We start from the raw sequence: 21,421 nt of genomic DNA, 5'->3' as shown, positions 1-21,421 counted from the left end.
GCTGTCATTTAATTTCATAGTAATTTTATTGCCAGGTGCGGTTTTTATTGAAATTCCCGCGTTATCGTCTCAACTTTCATTAGCCATACTCTACAAAAGTGATCAGATACCGCAATGTAATGAAAATTTAATGCAAGTTCTTGCTAGTCCCTCTAGCATGCTCGCGGAAGTTTGTGAACACAGGCGAGGAGCCGAAAACTCGAGTTGGGAAGGCGAATCAAGCGGCAGTTGTTGTAAAAAGAACCTTCGGGCTACAGTGCTACGGCTGCCGATAGTTACTGAAATTCGCGGCGAACCGACATACGCTCTTTCCTTCTATCTTAATATAGTTCTTATACCTCCATTTAATAAAATTAAAGACCGAAATGCAATATGTTTATTGAGCTTCAGTTTGCCATTACAATTAAAGTATTAGACACAGGTATTTAAATAAAATTATAATATATATAGTCCTCCTCATCGTTAAGGGGCTATGGGGGGGGGGGGGGTCTGGACATCAGATGATGGTAGCAAGACGTAGGAGGAAACGGGGTCATTCGAGGTCATTGGGGTCATTGTAGTCATTTTGTATTCTAGACCGTTTGCGATGTAGACTAAAAGGGATATAGGCAGAATATTACACTAGTCGTTTTGTGTTCTAGACAGTCCGAGACCAACCCAAATAAATATCATGTACGTTGTCTAGCGTGAGTCCTAATGTGCCTGGCCAGGCCGAACTTGCTCTTAAATACTCTATTGCACGCGTGACAATAAAGTTGGCCAGCTGTATTGACCGTGTACACGTAGGAGGGCTTAGGTCTCTTTCCGTAACTGGCGTTTTGTGTCCAAGCTTGTGAGGCGGTTATCCTCAAACATGTTGACACCGTTATGGATGGTAGAACGCCAAGATGACCTTCCAGCAAGCTCCTCCCGACGCTCAGGGTCGATGGGGCGAGCGCCCAGATGCCGTTTAAGCACGTCCTTGTAGCGCAGGTGCTGACCACCGTAAAAAAAAAAAAAATAACCTTTTAAAGTAATAAGATTGTATTCAAACAACACAGTCGTCCATAACTTTTGGCAATAAATATACTTAATTTTTAATTTGTAGGTACCTAAACATAAAACTAGTTTATATATTTTAATCTCTGTGTTTATAAATATATTAGTGGTCACATCCAGTGTTTTTGCAATAGACTGACTGAAATGTCCGTTAATATATCCATTATTTAATTACCACAAATTTATTAGGTTTCTCTTTATGAACTCGTATGAGATGTTTCCTGACACCTTCAGGTCTAACAAATTTCATTTGACAGATTTCACAAACGTACGGTTTCTCCCCAGTATGCGTTCTATAATGGAATTTCAAGGCGGATAGTTCAGCGAATCCTTTTTTACAAACATCGCAAGGATATGGTCGCACGTCAGTGTGCAGTCGACGCACATGAACGTCTAAAGCATTCTTTTGTCTAAATTGCTTATTGCACACTGTACACGAGTGTAGCTTAAGTCCGCTATGTATAAGCATGTGGTCTCGCAAAATTGTTGTGCGTCCGAATCGCTTATGACATATTTCGCAGGAAAAGCGTTTCTCACCAGTGTGTATTTTAATATGACGTTTAAAACTCGACCGGTGCGTAAATTGTTGACCACAAACTTCACAGGCGTGTTGCTTCGTGTTTTCGTGCACCTTTACGTGCACTTCTAAATACTTCTTCACCCGGAATTTCTTGTGACATGTTTCGCATTCGAAGGGTATTTCATTAGTATGTATTTCTCTATGATTTTTCAAGACACCTTTTAATGCAAATCGTTTGTGACATATTTCACACTCGTATGGTTTTGGGTCATCCTGCTTTCCTTCTTTTTCCTTTTCATCGTGTAGTTCCTTATGTTTAAACAAATTCCCCTGTAAAGCAAACCGTTTCCCACAAACATCGCAACCGTAATTTTTGTCCACAGGATCAGATTCGAAATGACCTTTTCTATGAAATGTTAAGTGGCTTTTATGTCTATATTTCTTGTTGCACATATCACACGCGTACGGTCTTTCACCGGTATGTATCCTCATATGTACGATCCATTGGTTTTTATGTAGAAATCGCGCGTTACATACTTCGCAGGAGAATTTGAACTTTCCCAAGTGGAGTGCGTAATGAGTATTTAAGTGACTTTTTTGTATGAACCTTTTGTCGCATACATTGCACGCGTAAGGCTTCTCCCCTGTGTGTGAGCGGCGATGGATTACAAGTTTGGATTTGGCATTTGGGTCGTGGAACGTTTTTTGGCATATGTCGCACGTGTGTTCTTTAGGGTGGCTGGAAGCCGGAGCAGACACGGAACTGTTGAGGTTGGTGAGGGACGGAGCGGTTGCAAAAGAACTAGAGTTGGTCGTAACAACTGGCTCCGCTGAAGGCGCTGGCGGTGTCTTTTGCACGGCCACTGAAACTGAAAATAAGATTTAAGGTCAATGTGAGGAAAACCGGCACTTACAATTTTTAGTTGAGATGACCGTCATAGGACAAGAACTCTCGTATTTGTGTACGTACCTCCCTCAGACACGGTCAGAAAGGAAGAGCTCCGCTGCTACTGCTCTAGCGACCAAGTATTCCGACAAAAGAGCATGTAGACGGGATAGACGGTGGACCGCCCCCCAAATTTAACTTATAACCTTTCATTTATCCCTTTAGCTGGCATACAGTTTTAGAGTTAAATACAGACAGTGAATTTAAATACTGTCAATTTAAATTTTCTATCAATTAAATAATTTTCAAATAGGCATTCCTGCTGTCATGCGAAAACAATATAACCCACTTAGCTACTCAGCATACCGCATATATAGCTGGTCAACCAAATTCGTCAGTAAGAAAAAGCGCGAAATTCAAATTTTCTACGGCACGATATCCCTTCGCGCCTACAATTTTCAAATTTGCCGCCTTTTTCTACTGTCAAGATCTGGTTGACCAAGTATACTTTAGTGGCGGCGCGTTGCATATCAGTTCAACAAGCCGGTGCTTACTTTTTCGTCGACACTTGTACGATAGTGGCTAACTCGAAATATGCAAGCCGGCGGGAATCGAGTTTTATGAACACTAAGTCCAAAGTGAAGTATAAAGCCGGTTGTAGACCGCTGTGTTTTCGCCAGAAACCAGTCCAGTTTTGTATATGGCTACGGCTACCAACAGCGACACCCAAGAAAACAAGACACCGGCGCGCGAGCCCGGACAATTGTCCGGCGAAAACACCGGACGTCTACAACTAGCCTTAGAGTGCACAATCTGTGTGTAAATCTGTACGATCAGTACCTGAAACGATCTCGCCATCTTCCATCTCGACCTCAGACTTCTCCACCTTGATATCGCCTGCAGAAAACAATAATTATTTAATGCTAGAATTCCCAATAACACTTATGTGTTAAAAGTTGATTTAGGTGGATAAAAAAAATATGTTTAAAAAAAATTCACAATACAAACAGTTCAAAACATAAATAAAAGAAGCCATTTCAGATAATACATTCATTTTAAATAGTTCTAGAGAAATTTAAGGAGTGCTTCTTTCTTAAATAACATTCCAAGTGTGCAAATCTACAGATCTAAAACAACAAAACTGGACCCTTTTCTTCTTTAGTAAAAAACACTCAAGAGTAATTAATTATTTTGCCACGATTATACTTACGAATAATTGTTTCCTCTCCAGAAGCTTTTTCCAACTTGATTTTTAACTTGTTACCTGAAAAAAATGTATAGTTTATGAGAACAGGCGGCCTCTGCTTTATGGTAAAACAGGTAGAAATTAATATGATTATATATTATTATTTATGTATTTTATTTGCTGCAAGAGTTTTTGATTTTTCCGCTCCAATCCTCCAAAACTAAAGTAGCTTTGCCCATGCCCAGGGCAAGCTTTCTTATTGCAAAATTGAATTAAGAGTAATCCAGTTTTAATCCATGAAAAAGTTGTGATATAATTAACCCTAAACCTATAACTACCTGTCGAGCGTAGACTGTAGCTTTTTTCTTTATATTTGTTCTCCGAAGTGAAGAAACGCAAGTCAGGAACGCGCCGGCCGCTATGTTGCCCAGAAGTCCGCTTTACCTCCAATTTACCACCAATTACCGGGATGTGTTTATGTGGAATAAAAACACATATTTAACTTTAATAATACTGGAGAGTGTTCAAGCAAAGTGCTTGGGTGGGTGAGTAAAACTCTCTGAATAAGCAACCAAGATCGGGGTTTATATAGGCAGAATATCCCGTCGTAGGTACTTTTCCAGCAACTAGGGAGTGTTACATGGAGAGTCAGTTTTATTTATTTCGACCAATCACCTTAATCTAATACATTTTATTAAATACAGTGATACAAGACTTAAAACTAGGCACATAACATTCCACACAATACATTAACATGATATAAACGGTAAAAAACACATAAAAGTAAAATTACACGAAATTACACGTAAAATCAAGATTAAACTAAAACATGCATGATTAAGAGCTATTCACGACAGTCTCCCCCACGTGTGCCAACACCGTCTTCATGTGAGGAGTGGATGGGTATAAGCCGGGAAACTGGGCGGCGGACGTCACCTGCGCGGGTGCGAACAATGGCCACTCTTACATGACCATCCGGGCCGGAAAAGAGCTGGACGATTACGCCTCTGGGCCACGTTCCTCGTGGCATGGAGCTATCCGCTACGATGACTACGTCGCCTTCATGCAGTTTTTTCACGTTCTGATGAGCACCAGGCCGGGGGAGGAGGCTGGGTCGGTATTCCCGCTGCCAGCGCCTCCAAAAATGGTCGGCTAGCGTTTGCGCTGTTCTCCACGAAGAGAGTGACATAGTTGCGTCTGTGAAGACGCCCAGTGGCGACATGGAGCTCGATCGACCGATAAGAAAGTGATTCGGCGTCAGGGCTTCGATGTCTAAGTCTGGATTCACTGGTGTCAGCGGTCTAGAATTGACTATGTGCTCTGATTCTAACAATAACGTATGTAGAACTTCTTCGTGGGGTGCTCTTTCTTTCAGAACTACTTTTAGTGCGGTTTTTACGCTGCCCACGAGCCGTTCCCAGGCACCGCCAGCGGAGGGGTTGCCGGGTGGAATTTTCTTCCATTTTATGGCTCGCTCGGTCAAAAAGGGCTTGAGAATGTCGGGCAGCGTCTTTATGGCCTCTGCTAGTTCTCGTTCCGCGCCGCAGAAGTTGGTGGCGTTGTCGGAATAGAGAACTGTAGGCGTGCCGCGTCGCGCTATCATTCGGCGTAGCGACAGTATCATGGAGGATGCCGAAAGTGAGGCGGCAAGCTCCAGATGTACAGCTATTTTGTGTAGCGGAGATTTCTTCGGGAGTGGCCGCCCAGTTTCCAGCAGCTTAAATTCCTCTGGAAATGCGGCATGTTGACTCCGTCGAATTAGCAATATCTCTGCTAAACCTAAATACCCCTTATTGGTCTCTGTTTTCTTAGGTAGCGATAAGGCCTTAAATGCCTCGGCGGCAACCAGAACACTAGCGGTGGCGCGAACTACTTGTGCGTTATCTATGAATGATCGCCACGCGGGTGCGAGCGAGACGGGTATAGGCGAGTCCCAATCGACTCCCGTTCTCCATATCTCTGGCATTAAGGTTTTCCCTAACACCGATATGGGACTTACGTAATGGATCGGATCGAATATCGACATCGCGCTACTCGTGTCCTGCCGTTTTATGGGTAACTTTTGACCGTTAATGACGTCTTCGGGCGTATTTCGAAAGTTTACGTTGAAACCTAAGGTGTCACGCTTGTGATTCCATTTCAAACCTAAGGTACGTTCGCTCTCGTTCGCGCCTAACAGAGACGTTTCCTCTTTGCTATTAACTACGTCAGCAATTACCGCAGGATGGTTCGATACGAACCCGCGAAGTTCGAATGACGCGCGCATATTAAGCTCGTAAACATCGTTTACTACGCGTTTAGCTTCCTCTTCGGACTTGTCGAGGGCGATCAACATGTCGTCCATGTACGTATTCTTTATCGTTTTTTCAGCTGCGATCGGATATTCTTTACTATGCGTTTTTGCGTTTTCGTTTTTGACGTATAACGCGGTTGTCGGCGACGCTGCCGATTCAAATATAAGCCGCTTCATCCTATATTCTTGCGGTGGAGAGGTGCGGTCCTCCCCCCGCCAAACGAAACGTAACGCATCGCGATCTGGCTCTATTATTTCGATCTGTAAAAACATCTCTTTGACGTCGGCTATCACCGCGATTTTGCCTTCGCGGAAGCGCACTAATACGCCAAAAAGTGACTCTAACAGGTCGGGGCCAGCCAACAGCGCGCTATTCAGCGAGCGTCCGTGAGCTGTGGCGGCCGCGTCCCAAACTAATCGCATTTTGCCGCGTTGCGGGTGAAAAGTTGGGAAATGCGCTAGATACCACGTCCGGGGTGCATCGGGGGGCGGCGGCGAGTCCATTTTCTCCGCGTAACCTTTGTCAAGCAAATTGTTCATATGCTTCGCATATTCGGCTTTAAGATTCGCATCGTGGTCTAGCTTTCGTTCTAGACTGTGCAGCCGTTTCAATGCTTGCGCTCGGTTATCGGGGAGTTTCTCGTCATCTGATCGCCACAGTAAGCCCGATCGATACCTATTCTCCCCCGGTATCTTTTCGCAGGTGGCTTTTAATAAATCTAGCGCGCGTTGATCGGGATCGGCCCGAGGTAACTTCTGTGAAACGCCTAATGATTCTATGTCAAAATGCCGTTTCATAAGCTGTAAGGCTTCGTCCTCCGCGGTATTAGGCCGTGCGTGCCCTACAAACTGTACCGCGGCGCGACGTGTACGGTCGGGACCGTGTAAAACCCATCCTAGCCTGGTTAAACTCGCGACCGGAAGGTTAGGCGGACCGTCTATAATTTGCCGAGTAACGATGAGATGCCAGTTATCTTGACCTATCACGATAGTAGGTACTGCGGGAGGGTAACTTAATTCGTCCGCGATTTTAGATAAATGATCGCACTTATCCACTAAGTCTCGCGGTACGCCCTGCGCTCCTAAACCTACATCGCAAACTGTGTACGTCTCCATCATTTCCATATGTCGGCTACAAAAACCCCGTATTGCGACCCGTAACGCATACGAATCTGGGTCTCGTACTACACCGCCTATGCCTTCTATCTCTAACGTTTCACCGCGCACGCGCGGCGCGATTCTGTCCGCAGTTTCGTGTAACATCAAAGTCATTGCCGCGCCTTCGTCAAGCAGCGCAAGGGTTTGAACGGTACCTAACGGTCCCGACACCTCTACAGGCACGATTTTGAGATACGTCTGCGGCAGTCTAACATTGAGTACTGCAGGTGCCGCCGGAGCACTATTACCGTTCGCGGACGCGGCCGCGCTTAATCCGTGTAATAGTTTGTTATGTCCGGCTTCGCACTGATTCATGCCACACGCGACATATTTACATTTAAAAGACGTACGGTGGTTCGCGCCTAAACATCTATAGCACAATCTGGCACCCTTTGCCAAGTCCCATCGCTCAGATATAGTCGCGGCTAGAAATTTCGAACACGCACTAACTTTGTGTTCTTTGCCGTTCTTACATATGGCGCACGCCTCGCGCGAGACAGAGACAGACGATATCTGTCGTTTGGGCTTAGCTCCGGTTGACGCTGGCTTTTTCTTTAAATTACCATCGCGGTGCTTCACTTGAGCTATAGTCGATTTACTAGGACGCGATCTACTTCCCGTATCACGTGTGTATGTTTCGTGGGAATCTGACTCCGAATCCGAACTATATTCACGGTAGAACGCGGGGGCGCGAGACCCAGAGAGAGCTTGGCTCGATCGTCTCGGTTCGCGCACAGAGGAAACCGCATTCACTGCAGTCCGTGATTTCGAATCCGACCTATCGTCACGGTAGAACGCGGGGGCACGAGACCCAGAGAGAGCACGGCTCGATCGTCTCGGTTCGCGCACAGAGGAAACCGCATTCACTGCATTCCGTGATGTCGAATCCGACCTATCGTCACGGTAGAACGCGGGGGCACGAGACCCAGAGAGAGCACGGCTCGATCGTCTCGGTTCGCGCACAGAGGAAACCGCATTCACTGCATTCCGTGATCTATTGGACGGCTTATGTCGGTTTACGCGCTTGGCCGCAGTGCTAATTTCGTTAAGAAACTCGGATATCGCAACTAACCCGGGTGATTCTACGTTAGACTGCCTGTATTTGGCCCATTCATAGCGCACTATCAGATTCAATTTATCCACGATTTTATTTACAAGCTCAGGCGCGTGTAAATATTGTTCTTGACGCAACGATCGAATGGTGGCGACGGCGTTCGCGATATGCGCGGCAAATGAGGCGATATTCGCATTGTCTTCGGACAAACGCGGCATGCGTTTGATGTTATGTATTTCCGTAAGAACAATTTCCTCAGGGTCGCCGAACTGCCGTTCTAGCGCTTCCATTATTTCGTACGGATCCTGAACCGTATACATGATTGATTTTACGGCGGTCCGAGCTTCGCCCTTAAGTGCGCGCCTAATCCGACTCACGTTATTGACGGCACTAAACATGGGCGACGTATCCTCGAACTCTGCCCTAAATGATATCCACTCGGTGATATCTCCGCCGAATGCGGGTAATTCTGGCGGTTTATGGTACATTGGCGCGTAGGTACCGTGCGGTACCTCTAAAAAGCGCGGTTGAGGTCTGCTAGCCCGATCGGCGGCTGCACGCGGCGCGGTCTCTTTCGGCGGCGGGATTTTAACGTTTTCACTCGCGATCTCGCGCTGTAACCTAGCTTGTCGTTCTACCCAACTTCTAGTCCGTTCTTCGACGGTCGCGTCACTGCTGCCGACAGACTGCGCCTTCAGTTGCGCAACCTGCAGCCTTAACTTTGCAGTGTCGGACTCTGCCCTAGCAACGGTTAGAGTGGCTTTATGAACCTCGAGCTCGGCCATTAGCACGGCTAATTTCTTATCGCGTTCCCTATTTACCGATTCGCGATTTCTTTTTGACGATTCGCGATCAGACGGCGCCCGCGGCGGCGGCGCGACATCGGTGTCTTTATGCACTAGCGTATTTGACCTACTGCGAACTACTACCGTATTGTCGAACGCTTCCGAGTGTACCGACTCGTTCTCACCGGTAGTGTTCCGGTTGCCACTGGTGCCCTTGCTCCACGTATTGGTCTCGCCGGACGTAGTCTTTCCGGCCGAGGGGGTAGGGGTGTCCATGTTCGGTGCGGGGGCAGGCTGGCCCTTGGTGCGCGAGCGAAGGCTTCGTGCTTCCTTTTCGGACATCTTCTTCTTGGAACCACTTCACTTTACACTTTACACACGCGGGGGGTCCCTAACTATATACCTGCCTACGCCTATGATCTGACGTTACAGTGCGCAACGTCGATGCCCTAAGCGTGGATCCCTCGTAGCACTGAGTCTCCCGCAATGGCAAAGTGCAATGCCTAGAGCGTTTGAAAGCAGTGTGTTGGTATCAACCATGTGACACATGCAACGAAAGTTGCCAGGACACGTGAGTGGAGGTAAACCTACAACACTGCACGGTCCGTCCGGCAAGCCGGTAATTGGGGTATGGAAAGGTTATTGGGGTAGGGTCTGAACCGAAGCGAACTTCTAGGCTCAGCGCGTACTTTATTCTTTCTTGCTGTCTGAGTTAAGCAATAGTTCGCTTGAAACTCAGCGCGTACGTGTTTCTTTCTTGCTGTCTGAGTTAAGCAATAGTTCGCTTGAAACTCAGCGCGTACGTGTTTCTTTCTTCATTCGGCAGCGAAGGACCAAACTGTCGAGCGTAGACTGTAGCTTTTTTCTTTATATTTGTTCTCCGAAGTGAAGAAACGCAAGTCAGGAACGCGCCGGCCGCTATGTTGCCCAGAAGTCCGCTTTACCTCCAATTTACCACCAATTACCGGGATGTGTTTATGTGGAATAAAAACACATATTTAACTTTAATAATACTGGAGAGTGTTCAAGCAAAGTGCTTGGGTGGGTGAGTAAAACTCTCTGAATAAGCAACCAAGATCGGGGTTTATATAGGCAGAATATCCCGTCGTAGGTACTTTTCCAGCAACTAGGGAGTGTTACATGGAGAGTCAGTTTTATTTATTTCGACCAATCACCTTAATCTAATACATTTTATTAAATACAGTGATACAAGACTTAAAACTAGGCACATAACATTCCACACAATACATTAACATGATATAAACGGTAAAAAACACATAAAAGTAAAATTACACGAAATTACACGTAAAATCAAGATTAAACTAAAACATGCATGATTAAGAGCTATTCACGACACTACCTATAACTTACTTATTTATTATTCTTTTTTTTTGCCTTAGTGCTCATTATGTTACTAAGTTAGTTAGTATTTTAGTTACACCCAAATTATCCTTATTAGGTATCATTTGAATTCGCTTTGTTCACATAAGTGGCTGCTATAGTGCGTAACCTTAGTATAGTACCTATTAGTTTAGTATTATGTCACTACCTGTGAGTTACTGTAATTGGCTTCCTGTATCTACTATAATCTTTATGTTAATGTCATGGTTGTTGGATCTCCAAATAAATAAAATAAAATAAACAACAAAGAACTTTGCCATACTCTGGCAAGTTTTACTATTAAAGTATTAATAGAGTTACTATTCATAGAGAACTTACTGTACAGTAGATAAAGAAATAACTATAATGTGTACCAGTCAAGTCTAGTACATATGATGTCATACTAGCAGTGATCACTCCCTTGAGCCGTGCCTGCAGCTCGGCCTGGCTGTGCTGCACTTGCTGCTTGAAGTCACTCGCGTCCCGCAGCCGCGCCACACACACCCCGCAGATACCACACTCGTCATTTCCCATGCCTAGCTAAAAGTCGAACGATACATGTATAAAAAATAAGTAAGGACAATGTGGAGAAGACGGCATATAATATTTTTGGATGGGAAGACAATAGGGCAAGAACTCTCACAGAAAGGAAGTTCTTCTTCTACTCTACCGACCATCTGCAAGTGGAGTATATGTGACGTTATCTATGAAAAGGGACCTTATTGTCGATGGCGCTTACGCCATCATTAACGATGCCCCGATATAAATAGAATGCCGCGCGACGCTGTGCGGCGTAAGCGCCATCAACAATAAGGTCCCTTTTCATAGATAATGCCCCATATATACAAACGCAAAAGTTAAAAGTGAATAGAGTTGTAGACAGTTAACCTGGTTAACCACATTGACTTTTAAGTTCAATCATTAATATCAACTTGATAACAACATTATGGTTAGTTGGTTAAGGCAGACTTCCGTGGAAGAAGGTATTCTACAGAACACGCTGATGAAGAAATGGATTTGAAGGTATATAAGAGCTTACATTTATATTAAAGCAGTCTCTCAGCATGTCGTAGTATATCTCTGTTTTGCCGAGATGTTTATACGTAGTCTTGAGGCCCTTCTCCGGAGGCCGCACCAAGCAACAACTGCACGAGTGTAACTCCTCCATTATGTAACGTATAAACCACTGGCACACGTATAGATCACAGTCACAATCGATACACACACATTATAATCTATTTATGCAATTACGAGCAGAAATATTAAAGTCGGGGGCGATCCTTGAAGCGGCCATTTGACATAATCATCCAAGGTCATCCATAGACATGACATGACACATTGTTATTTTTTAACTTTTTTAGTGCTGTCCACTACTGTTGATGACCAAGTTTGTATATCTTGCCAAGTTTGTGCTATAGCTGGTCAAGCAGATCTTGTCAGTAGAAAATGGCGACAAATTTGAAAAAAGTAGGCGCGAAGGGATATCGTCCAAAGAATATAATATAAAGTCCGTCAACCAAATCTTGTCAGTAGTAAAAGGCGGCAAATTTGAAAAATCGCGGGTTAGCAACACTGTGTTCGAATAATTCCAAAATGCGTGTCATCTGTGTTTTATCTGTGGAATGTGGATCGTGATTTTTTTTTTTTTTTTTTTTTTTTTTTTTTTTTTTTTTTTTAATTAGTATGCAGTTTGGTCGACCTTGTGACCAGCGACTGCTCTTGTTGGGAGAAGATTGGTAACGTGGCCGTAAGGGCCACGTCACCACCAAGGACGAAAGGGAAAGGAAATTCACAGGAGTAAGAAAAGAGAAAAGTGATGGGATCGTGAATGACAGCCGTCACCTTATTTGTTTTCATTTGGTTTTCATTCTGAATCGTTTCTGTTTCAAGAGATATTTCTGCTGTCACCATTAAATACCAATACATTAAATAAGAATAAGCAAAGCTAAGGGGCCTACAATGTACAATCATGCTCGTTCATGGTAAACATGACTAAAAATTGAGTTTATGACAAGTACGTACTGGAAGGACTCTTCCGAACTTTTAAGATTATGTTCAGTTTTTTTGTTTTAGGGTTAAAAGGCATAAATAAAATTAAAACGTATGCCTAAATCTATCCAACAAGACCATAAATTGTGTCCTGGAAACCGTCCATAGGCCCACATGTCTAATATTTTCAGCAATCAGTTGTGACTATTTACAAAGATGCAATAGAATACCTACTACAGAGTATTATGCTTGGTTGAAGTGACCCGGTAACATTGGTAACTTCATTATATTTTTTCAATTAATGACCTGAATTATAGTGTAAGCTAAAGTGACCCTTATCTTATTTCTTATTTACCTTTAAATTAAATAAACACCCAAATATCAGTTGTTTTATTTTTAATATGTAATCCTATTGTACAATATATACCAATCAAAAAAATTACACAGGTATGTCATATTCATCCAGAAGAGTACACTAATTTACATTAACAAGTGGCATATTATATTGTAAATAACAAATATATGCACTATCTAATTATCTGCATTTTGATATGATTTTATTTTAGTAAACTTAGAAGTGAGAAGACATAGATAGGGAACAAAGAGAATATAAGCACTACGATAGTTCAAATTTGTTCATCATTTTGATTAACATTGGTTTAACATCGCTTTTAAATTGTCCGTCCATGTTTCAAATTTTTTCAATAAACCGCGAGTGACAATTTGAATTGACGTACGCAGGGCGCGCTCAGCGGAAAAAAAAATCTTTTGGTTCGATGTACATTGCTGCTTTTCTTAGCGCAATACTGCTCTTTGAGTGTTGCCCTACTTTAGTTTGCTTTACATTGCTACTGACAAGATTTGGTTGACGGACTATATCGTCCCATAGAAAATTTGAATTTCGCGCCTTTTTAACTGACAAGATTTGCTTAACCAGCTATAGTTATGAAGACCGAGGGCACAGGTAGTGGTTATATTCTCTTTGGGCCGCACACGCACGGAATTTTCCTGAATTTTCCACGCATGTGCAAGCAAGACAGCGATAAACATTTGTAGAGCGACGTCCCGGAATTTAGATTCTCGCGCGAGCCACGAGACGAGCCGCGAGCCGCGCCACGAGACGCGAGTGCAAGCGGTGGGCTCGCGGCTCGTCTCGTGGCTCACAAGCTCATCGAGCTAATATAATTTAAACACTAACGGCACGGCATAAGGTCTATAACCGAATGACAAGCCGAACGCGAGTGTAAGCGGTGGACTCGCGGCTCGTCTCGTGGCTCGCGCGAGAGTCTAATCCGCGTATTAACTGTGCGTCACGAAATGGACCCAACTCAGCATACTAGCATTATAAAGCCAGCGTTATTTGCTTGGAAATACCGTTGCACTCAAGTGTTATAGTCGATTTAGACTCTCGCGCGAGCCACGAGACGAACCGCGAGCCACGTAGTGTTTAAATTATATTAGCTCGACGAGCTTGTGAGCCACGAGACGAGCCGCGAGCCCACCGCTTACACTCTCGTCTCGTGGCTTGGCTCGCGGCTCATCTCATGGCTCGCGCGAGAGTCTAACTAAACCGCTTTTTACAGACACAAGATTTATTTCCAACTAGCTTCTGCCCGCGACTTCTGCGTGGAATGATGATGATCGATTAATATGTCCATTCCCAGATCTACGCTTTTTAGTTCTATGAGGACTAGCGCCTGATACATATATACAAAATTGGAACTTGCTTCGTCTCAGTCGCACGTAGATACTAACAATAAATAAATACTGATAATTTTAAAATGTACGTGTTTATTTTGCAAGTACAGATAAACGAATAACCCTTTAAATGTAAATACTTAGGGTATACCGTAAAACGTATCAGTAGTTTGTAGTACTTATAAGATATATAAAAATTTAGTGTTAACCACCAATTGCTTGCTAGTAACAGTAGTAACCTGTTGCTATTGATGGGAACCTATAATTGGCTTTCTGTTATTTAGGTACATATATAACTATTGTACAATGTGCAATTGATAGCTGTTAGTTCTCCGAATAATAAATAAATAAATACATAACATAAATAAATAAGAGGGATATTAAATAGGTAATGTAAACAAAGTTATCACGTTTTAGTAGTTTATGTGACCGCTATAATGCCTAATTATGTACAGTTACATACACTGTTTTATCAAGACATAAATTCAGGATACATTTTTTTTACACTTGAGGAACAAATGTAGGCCCCTTACAGCCAACACACATACCTACGGGAAAGCCCAAAAATACATGACAAATAATTTTCTTAAATACACATCTTTTAACAAAATTTCATTAAAAATTCACACTACAATCATTAAAAAAGAAAACAAAACGTATATCCTTAATTTCACAAACTCCGAATAATTAATTTAAATAGGCTTTAACAAAGAAACGCAAACGTTTGTTAAAATTATCAACAATGTCGCAGTAAAAAAGATTTCAACATATTTTTGGGCCACCATGTACAGAAAAAGAAGTGAAAGAACATTTCTGAACGGTACAGCTACTTCCCAAGTTACACAGATAGAAACCTATTTATAGGGTAGGTACTCAAATTCTGTATTGCACATCAAATTGTATGTTAACTTATTCCGTCTAAGATAACTTTGCACCAACTTAAAAATAACAAAATGCCATTATAAACATCATTTTGGACTCTACGAAGTTTTGCTCCTGTCATTTTATGTGACATTTTAGACCCCATGCTTGCACTTGGTCGCTGCGCGTTTGTTTTGGTTAACTAAACACGTATTTTTAGTTAAAACTCTTCATCAAAGGACTTTTTGAATCTACGTGTATATTCTTTATTGCAACACAAAGAAAACAGGTTTACAATGTAAATAAAGGTAGCAAGAAGCGGTCTCATCGCTGACAGCGGTCTCTTCCAGACAACCTTAAGGAAGCAGGATATAAAGAACAGAACGTTTTTGAAACAGGTACCTAGTACATGTAATAATTAGAGGAATAAGAAAATTATCAAAATTACACATAGATTAAACAGACAGGACATAAACAATATAAATATTACATGTTTGAATGTAGTTTTAGTTTTGAAGGGATGGCCTGCACCAGCTTATTTTGAAGCCTACTGGCGTAGCGCCGCGGTATATCTGAATGATTAGAATAAAATTGAGGATATTTACAATTAAGTTAAATATTCCATTATTTACTGTTCTCATTAATTCTATGTTTCGCCTACGAATCTATGTAAGCTTTCTTTATAACATAAACTGTATTAAATAGCCTGGATATTTTCAATGCCATCACTACTCTCTTTACTGAATTAGTTATAATTATTCATGTTTCTTAATTTAATAAATCTAGTAGGTTTCTCATGGTGAACGCTTATAAGATGTTTCTTAACTCCACTATGACGCTGAAATTTCTTGTAGCATATTTCGCAAGCATATGGTCTTTCCCCAGTGTGAACACGGTAGTGTTCTTTCAATGCAGCAAGTACTGGAAAAGCCTTTTTACAAACATCACAAGCATGTGGCTTGACAGTTGAGTGAACTCTTCGAACATGAACTGTCAAGGCAGATTTGTGCCTAAATTGCTGGCCGCACACTTCGCACGCGTGTTGTTTAAAGTCCTCATGCACCATCATGTGGTCCTGCAAATTTCTCTTCTTCCGAAATTTCTTATGACAAGTTTCACACTCAAAAGGTTTTTCATCAGAGTGTGTTATACTGTGATTTCTTAGGATACCTTTTGTTGAAAATCGTTTGCTACATATTTCACACATATACTCCTTTCTTCCTTCCCTTAATGCTTTATCTTCCATTTCTTTCTCGGCATGTCTATCCATATGTTTAGCTAGAGTCCCCTGTAGTGCAAATCGCTTTCCACAAATATCGCAACAGAATTGTTTGTCCATAACCTGGTTGTGTTGGACTAATAGATGTCTCTTTAAGCTACATCTATAGCGAAACTTCATTTGACATATTTCACAGTTATAAGGCTTTTCTCCCGTGTGTACGCGCAGGTGTATACTCAACGCGTCTTTTTTTATGAATCGTTTGTTACATACAACACACGCGTACTTATAATCCTCATCATGAAGTTTTGAATGTAGTTTTAAAGCACATTTTGATGTATATCTTTTATTGCATTTATCACACTTGTAAGGTTTCCCTCCGGTGTGATCGAATTTATGATTTTTCAACGCAAACTGCGTGTTGAATTTCCTTTCACAAACATCGCAAGTGAATGGGTAATCCCCGGAATGATTATTTTTATGAGCGTAAAAGGTGCTTTCTTCTGCAAATTGTTTTTTGCATATATCACAAGTGAATATTTGCTGGTCTGCGGATACTTGATCTTTAGTTTCATCTGCAAACTCTGTTTTACATACTGTTATTTCTCCTGGCTCTACTTGACTATGATCAAATTTCAAATGTGTCTTTTTATGAACTGTTAAGTGACTTTTCTGTCTATATTTTTTGTTGCATATATCACACGAAAACGGTTTTGCACCTGTGTGTATCCGCATATGTATAACAAATTCATTCTTTTGTACGAATCGCCTGTCGCATACTTCGCAGGAGAATTTAAACTTTCCCATGTGGTATGCGTAATGTGTATTTAAATGACTTTTTTGTATGAATCTTTTATCGCATACATTGCAAGCGTATGGCTTCTCCCCAGTGTGGGAGCGGCGATGGATCATGAGTCTGGTTTTTGCATTAGGGTTCTTGAATGTTTTTTGGCATATGTCGCAGGTGTGTACTTTACCGCGGCCGCGGCTTAGAGCCGGAGCCGGATCGGAGTCGTCGGGGTTGGTGTCAGGCTCGTCCACTGGGGAAGTGACTCGTTTTGACGCAGTAGAAATGGGTTCCGCTGAAGGCCCTGGTGCTCCGCCGTATATGGCCACTGAAGCAATAAGTCAAATTTTAGATATGCAAGATACAAAGGAGGAAATGAAATAAAATGAAAATGTAAGGGCTGGCTAATAACTGACAAGACAACACACAAGCATAAGCCCTCATGCAAAAATATTGATGGAATAAAATAGTGCCGCATTACAGATGTATCTTAATAATTCACTTGCTTCAAACGATTCCATTTGATTCAAACGGAATTTAATATCTTCCTAGTAAGTTGTCTTTTCGTAGGATACTTCCTAATAAATACTCTAAAAACAACGAATCTTTAAGTCTCTTCCAACTTTTTAACCTGCCATGGAAAGAATTTCAAATGCTTCCTAATAATTCCTACGACAACGAGACACCAAGGGGAGTACTACGGCCAAGGCGCACACAAATATCCAGAGCCCGGAATTCTCGTAGCATTTTTGAGCTGTCATAGGGACTTCCAATTATACATATCGATAAATACAGAATACAATATGTAAAATATTATTACGAGTAGAAGTAAACAACATGCAGTCTTATCGCGAATTTAATTTATAATTTATTTATTTTAATTTCTATTTATAATTTCCTAAAAGTCGGTATCCAAATGTTATCTCGAAGAGATAGCTCATTCGCGATAAGACTGCATGTTGTTTACTTCTACTCGTAATAATATTTTACATATTGTATTCTGTATTTATCGATATGTATAATTGGAAGTCCCTATGACAGCTCAAAAATTTACTTGTTACTTCTACTCGTAATCATATTTTACATAGGGTTTGCTCCCGGTACTGAGTTTGTATGGCGAGAACCGGGAATTCCCGGTTCTCGCCATACAAACTCAGTACCGGGAGCAAACCCTAATTTTACATATTGTATACTGTATTTATTGATATACATATGTATATTCGGTAGTCGATAAACGAGAAGTCCCTATGACAGCTCAAAAATGCTACGAGAATTCCGGGCTCTGCAAATATCTGAACACGCCTCTAATGTAAAGGCGTTAGATTTAGTCATGTTCAGATATGTTTGAGCACCTCAGCTGCTCCATTATATCTGATGCTGACTGTACCACCTTCAGTCCAGTACATACCTGATACGACCTCGCCATCGGCCATCTCCACCTCAGACTTCTCCAGCTTGATGTCACCTGGAGCACAATAACACATGTGATACTTTGATAGACATCTTACGAAGATTAATCAAGTTTATGGAAATACCAAAAAGGTGAGTGCTTTTACAAAAACCAAAAGTAGGTATATTTTTAGTTTAGAAATGTTGTCTTCTAAACGTTGGAGATTTAAAAACTTAATTACACGCAATTAAGTGTCATTTAAGTAGCGAAATAATGAATTAACACTAAAAAAAAAAATATTTATGTATATAATTAGTAATGTCCCTAACCTTTTTAAATATATGGTAAATGTGTGCAAAAATGTATAGAACCCCTAATTATTTTACATCAACTATACTCACCTATGATGTTTTCATCTCCAGCAGCTTTCTCCAACTTTATTTTGAACTTGTCACCTGCAGCAAAAAAATACTGCACCTTACAAAGGTTGAACCAAAGAACTGGGAGGTCTCATTGCCACAATTACAAATGGAAATCTAAATACATGTGGTAAAATAATAATATCCACAATGTAAGTACCCACAGAGAGAAAAAACCCAGAATATCCCTGTGTCTGGCAACCTCCAGCGGTATTGGAAATTAAATTTAAGAAATTGATAGAAAGATAAAATTCCAATAACTCAGAATTATGTATACTAGTTGAAGGGATAAGTTTGTATGATATGATTAATATACCCTAGCGTAGCATACTCTAGGGCAGCGGTCGGCAACCTGCGGCCCGTGAACTGTCCCTCCCTGACTATTTTGTATGTAATATTGACAAACGACAATGTCTGATAAAGTCATAAATATTAACAAACTACAGCCCGCTTCAACTTCATTAACTACTATGTGGCCCTTGGCTGCTAAAAGGTTGCTGCTCTAGGGTATGGTAGTTTGATATTTGATATATCTTACTGGCAGTGATTACTCCCTTGAGCCGTGCCTGCAATTCTGCCTGGCTGCGCTTCACTTGCAGCTTGAAGTCGCTCGCCTCCCGCAGCCGCCCCACACACACATCGCAGATCCCGCACTCCTCATTCCCTATGCCAAGCTACAAAATAAAAACTTTATTGTAATATTTTCAAATGTTGGACTTCATAAGATAATCTAAAGGTAGGTGTACTACTTTGCAATATTTTTCAATTCTTTGCAGCTTTAAAAGCTTTTGCTAAAACAGTCCTGCCCATAAAGACAAAATGACCCCAATTGGCATACTTAACCATTTCTGGGAATTGATCTTTTTATCATTAAGGATATTTGATTAATCAGACTTCCGTGGAAAATGGTATTAAGATGATCATATCTCCACAGAAGCAGTGATCACAAAACGCTCATTAAACAAAAACCAAACAACAAACAGCAAAATGAGCATCAGATCCATAATAGCTTATGAAAAACAAGATCAATAAATTGTTTGTACTTACATTTATGTCGAAGCAGTCTTTTAGCATGTCGTAATATATTTCTGTTTTGCCGAGATGTTTATACAGCGTCTTGAGCCCCTTCTCCGGGGGCCGTACCAGGCAGCAGCTACACGAATGTAACTCCTCCATTGTTTAAATTATAAAACACTGTGATATTGGGTCACAGACAACTGATTTCGCTAATACATAATACACATTTTAAAATCTACTTTTACAATTCCATTCATATATAGATAACGACAGCAAAATATCGATTTCTGATTGCAAGTATAGGTGTCGGCGAGCCATCGGCCATCGGCGAGCGATTCCTACAGCGCAGAACGCAGTCATTCACTAAAAACGGGCAAAATGGCTGACTCGCTGACTGCTAATGTCAGTCTGTTTTTTTTTTGTTTATTTATTATATACGCAGATTAGACTCTCGCGCGAGCCACGAGACGAGCCGCGAGCCGCGCCACGAGACGCGAGTCACCGCTTACACTCGCGTTCGGCTTGTCATTCGGTTATAAACCTTATGCCGTGCCGTTAGTGTTTAAATTATATTAGCTCGACGAGCTTGCGAGCCACGAGACGAGCCGCGAGCCCACCGCTTACACTCTCGTCTCGTGGCTCGGCTCGCGGCTCGTCTCGTGGCTCGCGCGAGAGTCTAATTTGCCTATTAGTGTTGTATCGACATTTTTTTAGGCCAAGTTTGTAAATAATGTGTCAAGTTTTTGCTAAACCAAAGTATAAGTTGACACCAAACAATTACTCACTAGGAGGTTGACACGCAATTTTTACGGACTCAAATCGATCTAGATACCATTGTACTTAAAAACAATTTTGTGTAAAGCGGAAACGAAACGCAATTATCAATGTCGAGGGGCGAGAGTGGTCACCCTCAAACTGAGTTATATTAAGTCACTGAAATATTTCTTCGCTTACTGAATATTAATTAATATTTTAAGCATCAAGTTATCGTATACGTTACTCCAAGTTGAAAAATTTGCAAACCCATTTTTGGATTGTAAAAACATACACCCAACCCCATTGCTATGGGGGACAGCTCCCCAGGTGCAATTGGAGGGTCGAACAACCTGACCCTCCAAACCCCACCATCTCCTAGTGCATTCGTTACCATTCAAGATGTGAAAGACATAGCGATAACGGTCCCGGAAGCCGTGCCCCGGAAATCGCTGTCAAGTTTACCCTTTCCCCATACGGACTCACAAGATTCTGAACTGCCCCTCGGTCAGGGCCCCAAATGGCAGGACGCCTTGTCGCAATCCGGAGGAGCAGCCCGCAATAGCTTACCAAGTACCTTGAGTTTTGACTCAGGTTTTATCCATCTCCAGTTGGCGGACTGGATTTCACAAAACCGTCCCGACATCATGGAAGAGTTCTTATCGGATGGAGGAGGTGGAGCCTCAAGAGGAAAAGAGTCCTCTCCTTCTTTGCCGTTGGCTGTCGCACAGTCTACCCTCAAGACTAAAATTACCGCACGTAGTCGTTCTAGCTCGCGTAACCGTAATCAGTTAAATAGAGTTGGTTCTTTTGTTAGATGTCATAAAGACGCCCATGAGGCAAAGGCGACACTGCCTGGTACTACCCCCTCCCGACCGATCACTCAGATTTCTAATTCGTCAGCTTCTATACCGCTGGGTCAGAATGTTTTTGAGTCACTTCCCAGAGATCGACCCGACTCTGAAATGGAATATCAGGACGCTAGTAC

General features: G+C 42.0%; 1 protein-coding gene across 1 annotated transcript; it reads right to left on the bottom strand.

Moving 5' to 3' along the window:
• Positions 1 to 1,188: 1,188 nt before the first annotated feature.
• LOC134659407 (zinc finger protein 845-like) lies at positions 1,189 to 19,887 on the bottom strand. Its single transcript, XM_063515051.1, has 10 exons — positions 19,711 to 19,887; positions 19,202 to 19,337; positions 18,646 to 18,699; positions 18,263 to 18,319; positions 15,603 to 17,182; positions 11,340 to 11,486; positions 10,705 to 10,840; positions 3,655 to 3,708; positions 3,285 to 3,341; positions 1,189 to 2,427 (listed from the first exon to the last, which is right to left on the bottom strand). The coding sequence occupies exons 1-10, from the start codon at positions 19,837 to 19,839 to the stop codon at positions 1,202 to 1,204; spliced, it is 3,576 nt and encodes a 1,191-aa protein (XP_063371121.1). The 5' UTR covers positions 19,840 to 19,887; the 3' UTR covers positions 1,189 to 1,201.
• Positions 19,888 to 21,421: the final 1,534 nt, after the last annotated feature.

Source organism: Cydia amplana, chromosome 25 (assembly GCF_948474715.1).
Source record: "Cydia amplana chromosome 25, ilCydAmpl1.1, whole genome shotgun sequence".
Taxonomy (NCBI): domain Eukaryota; kingdom Metazoa; phylum Arthropoda; class Insecta; order Lepidoptera; family Tortricidae; genus Cydia; species Cydia amplana.
This window is presented reverse-complemented; position numbering and strand designations above follow the sequence as displayed.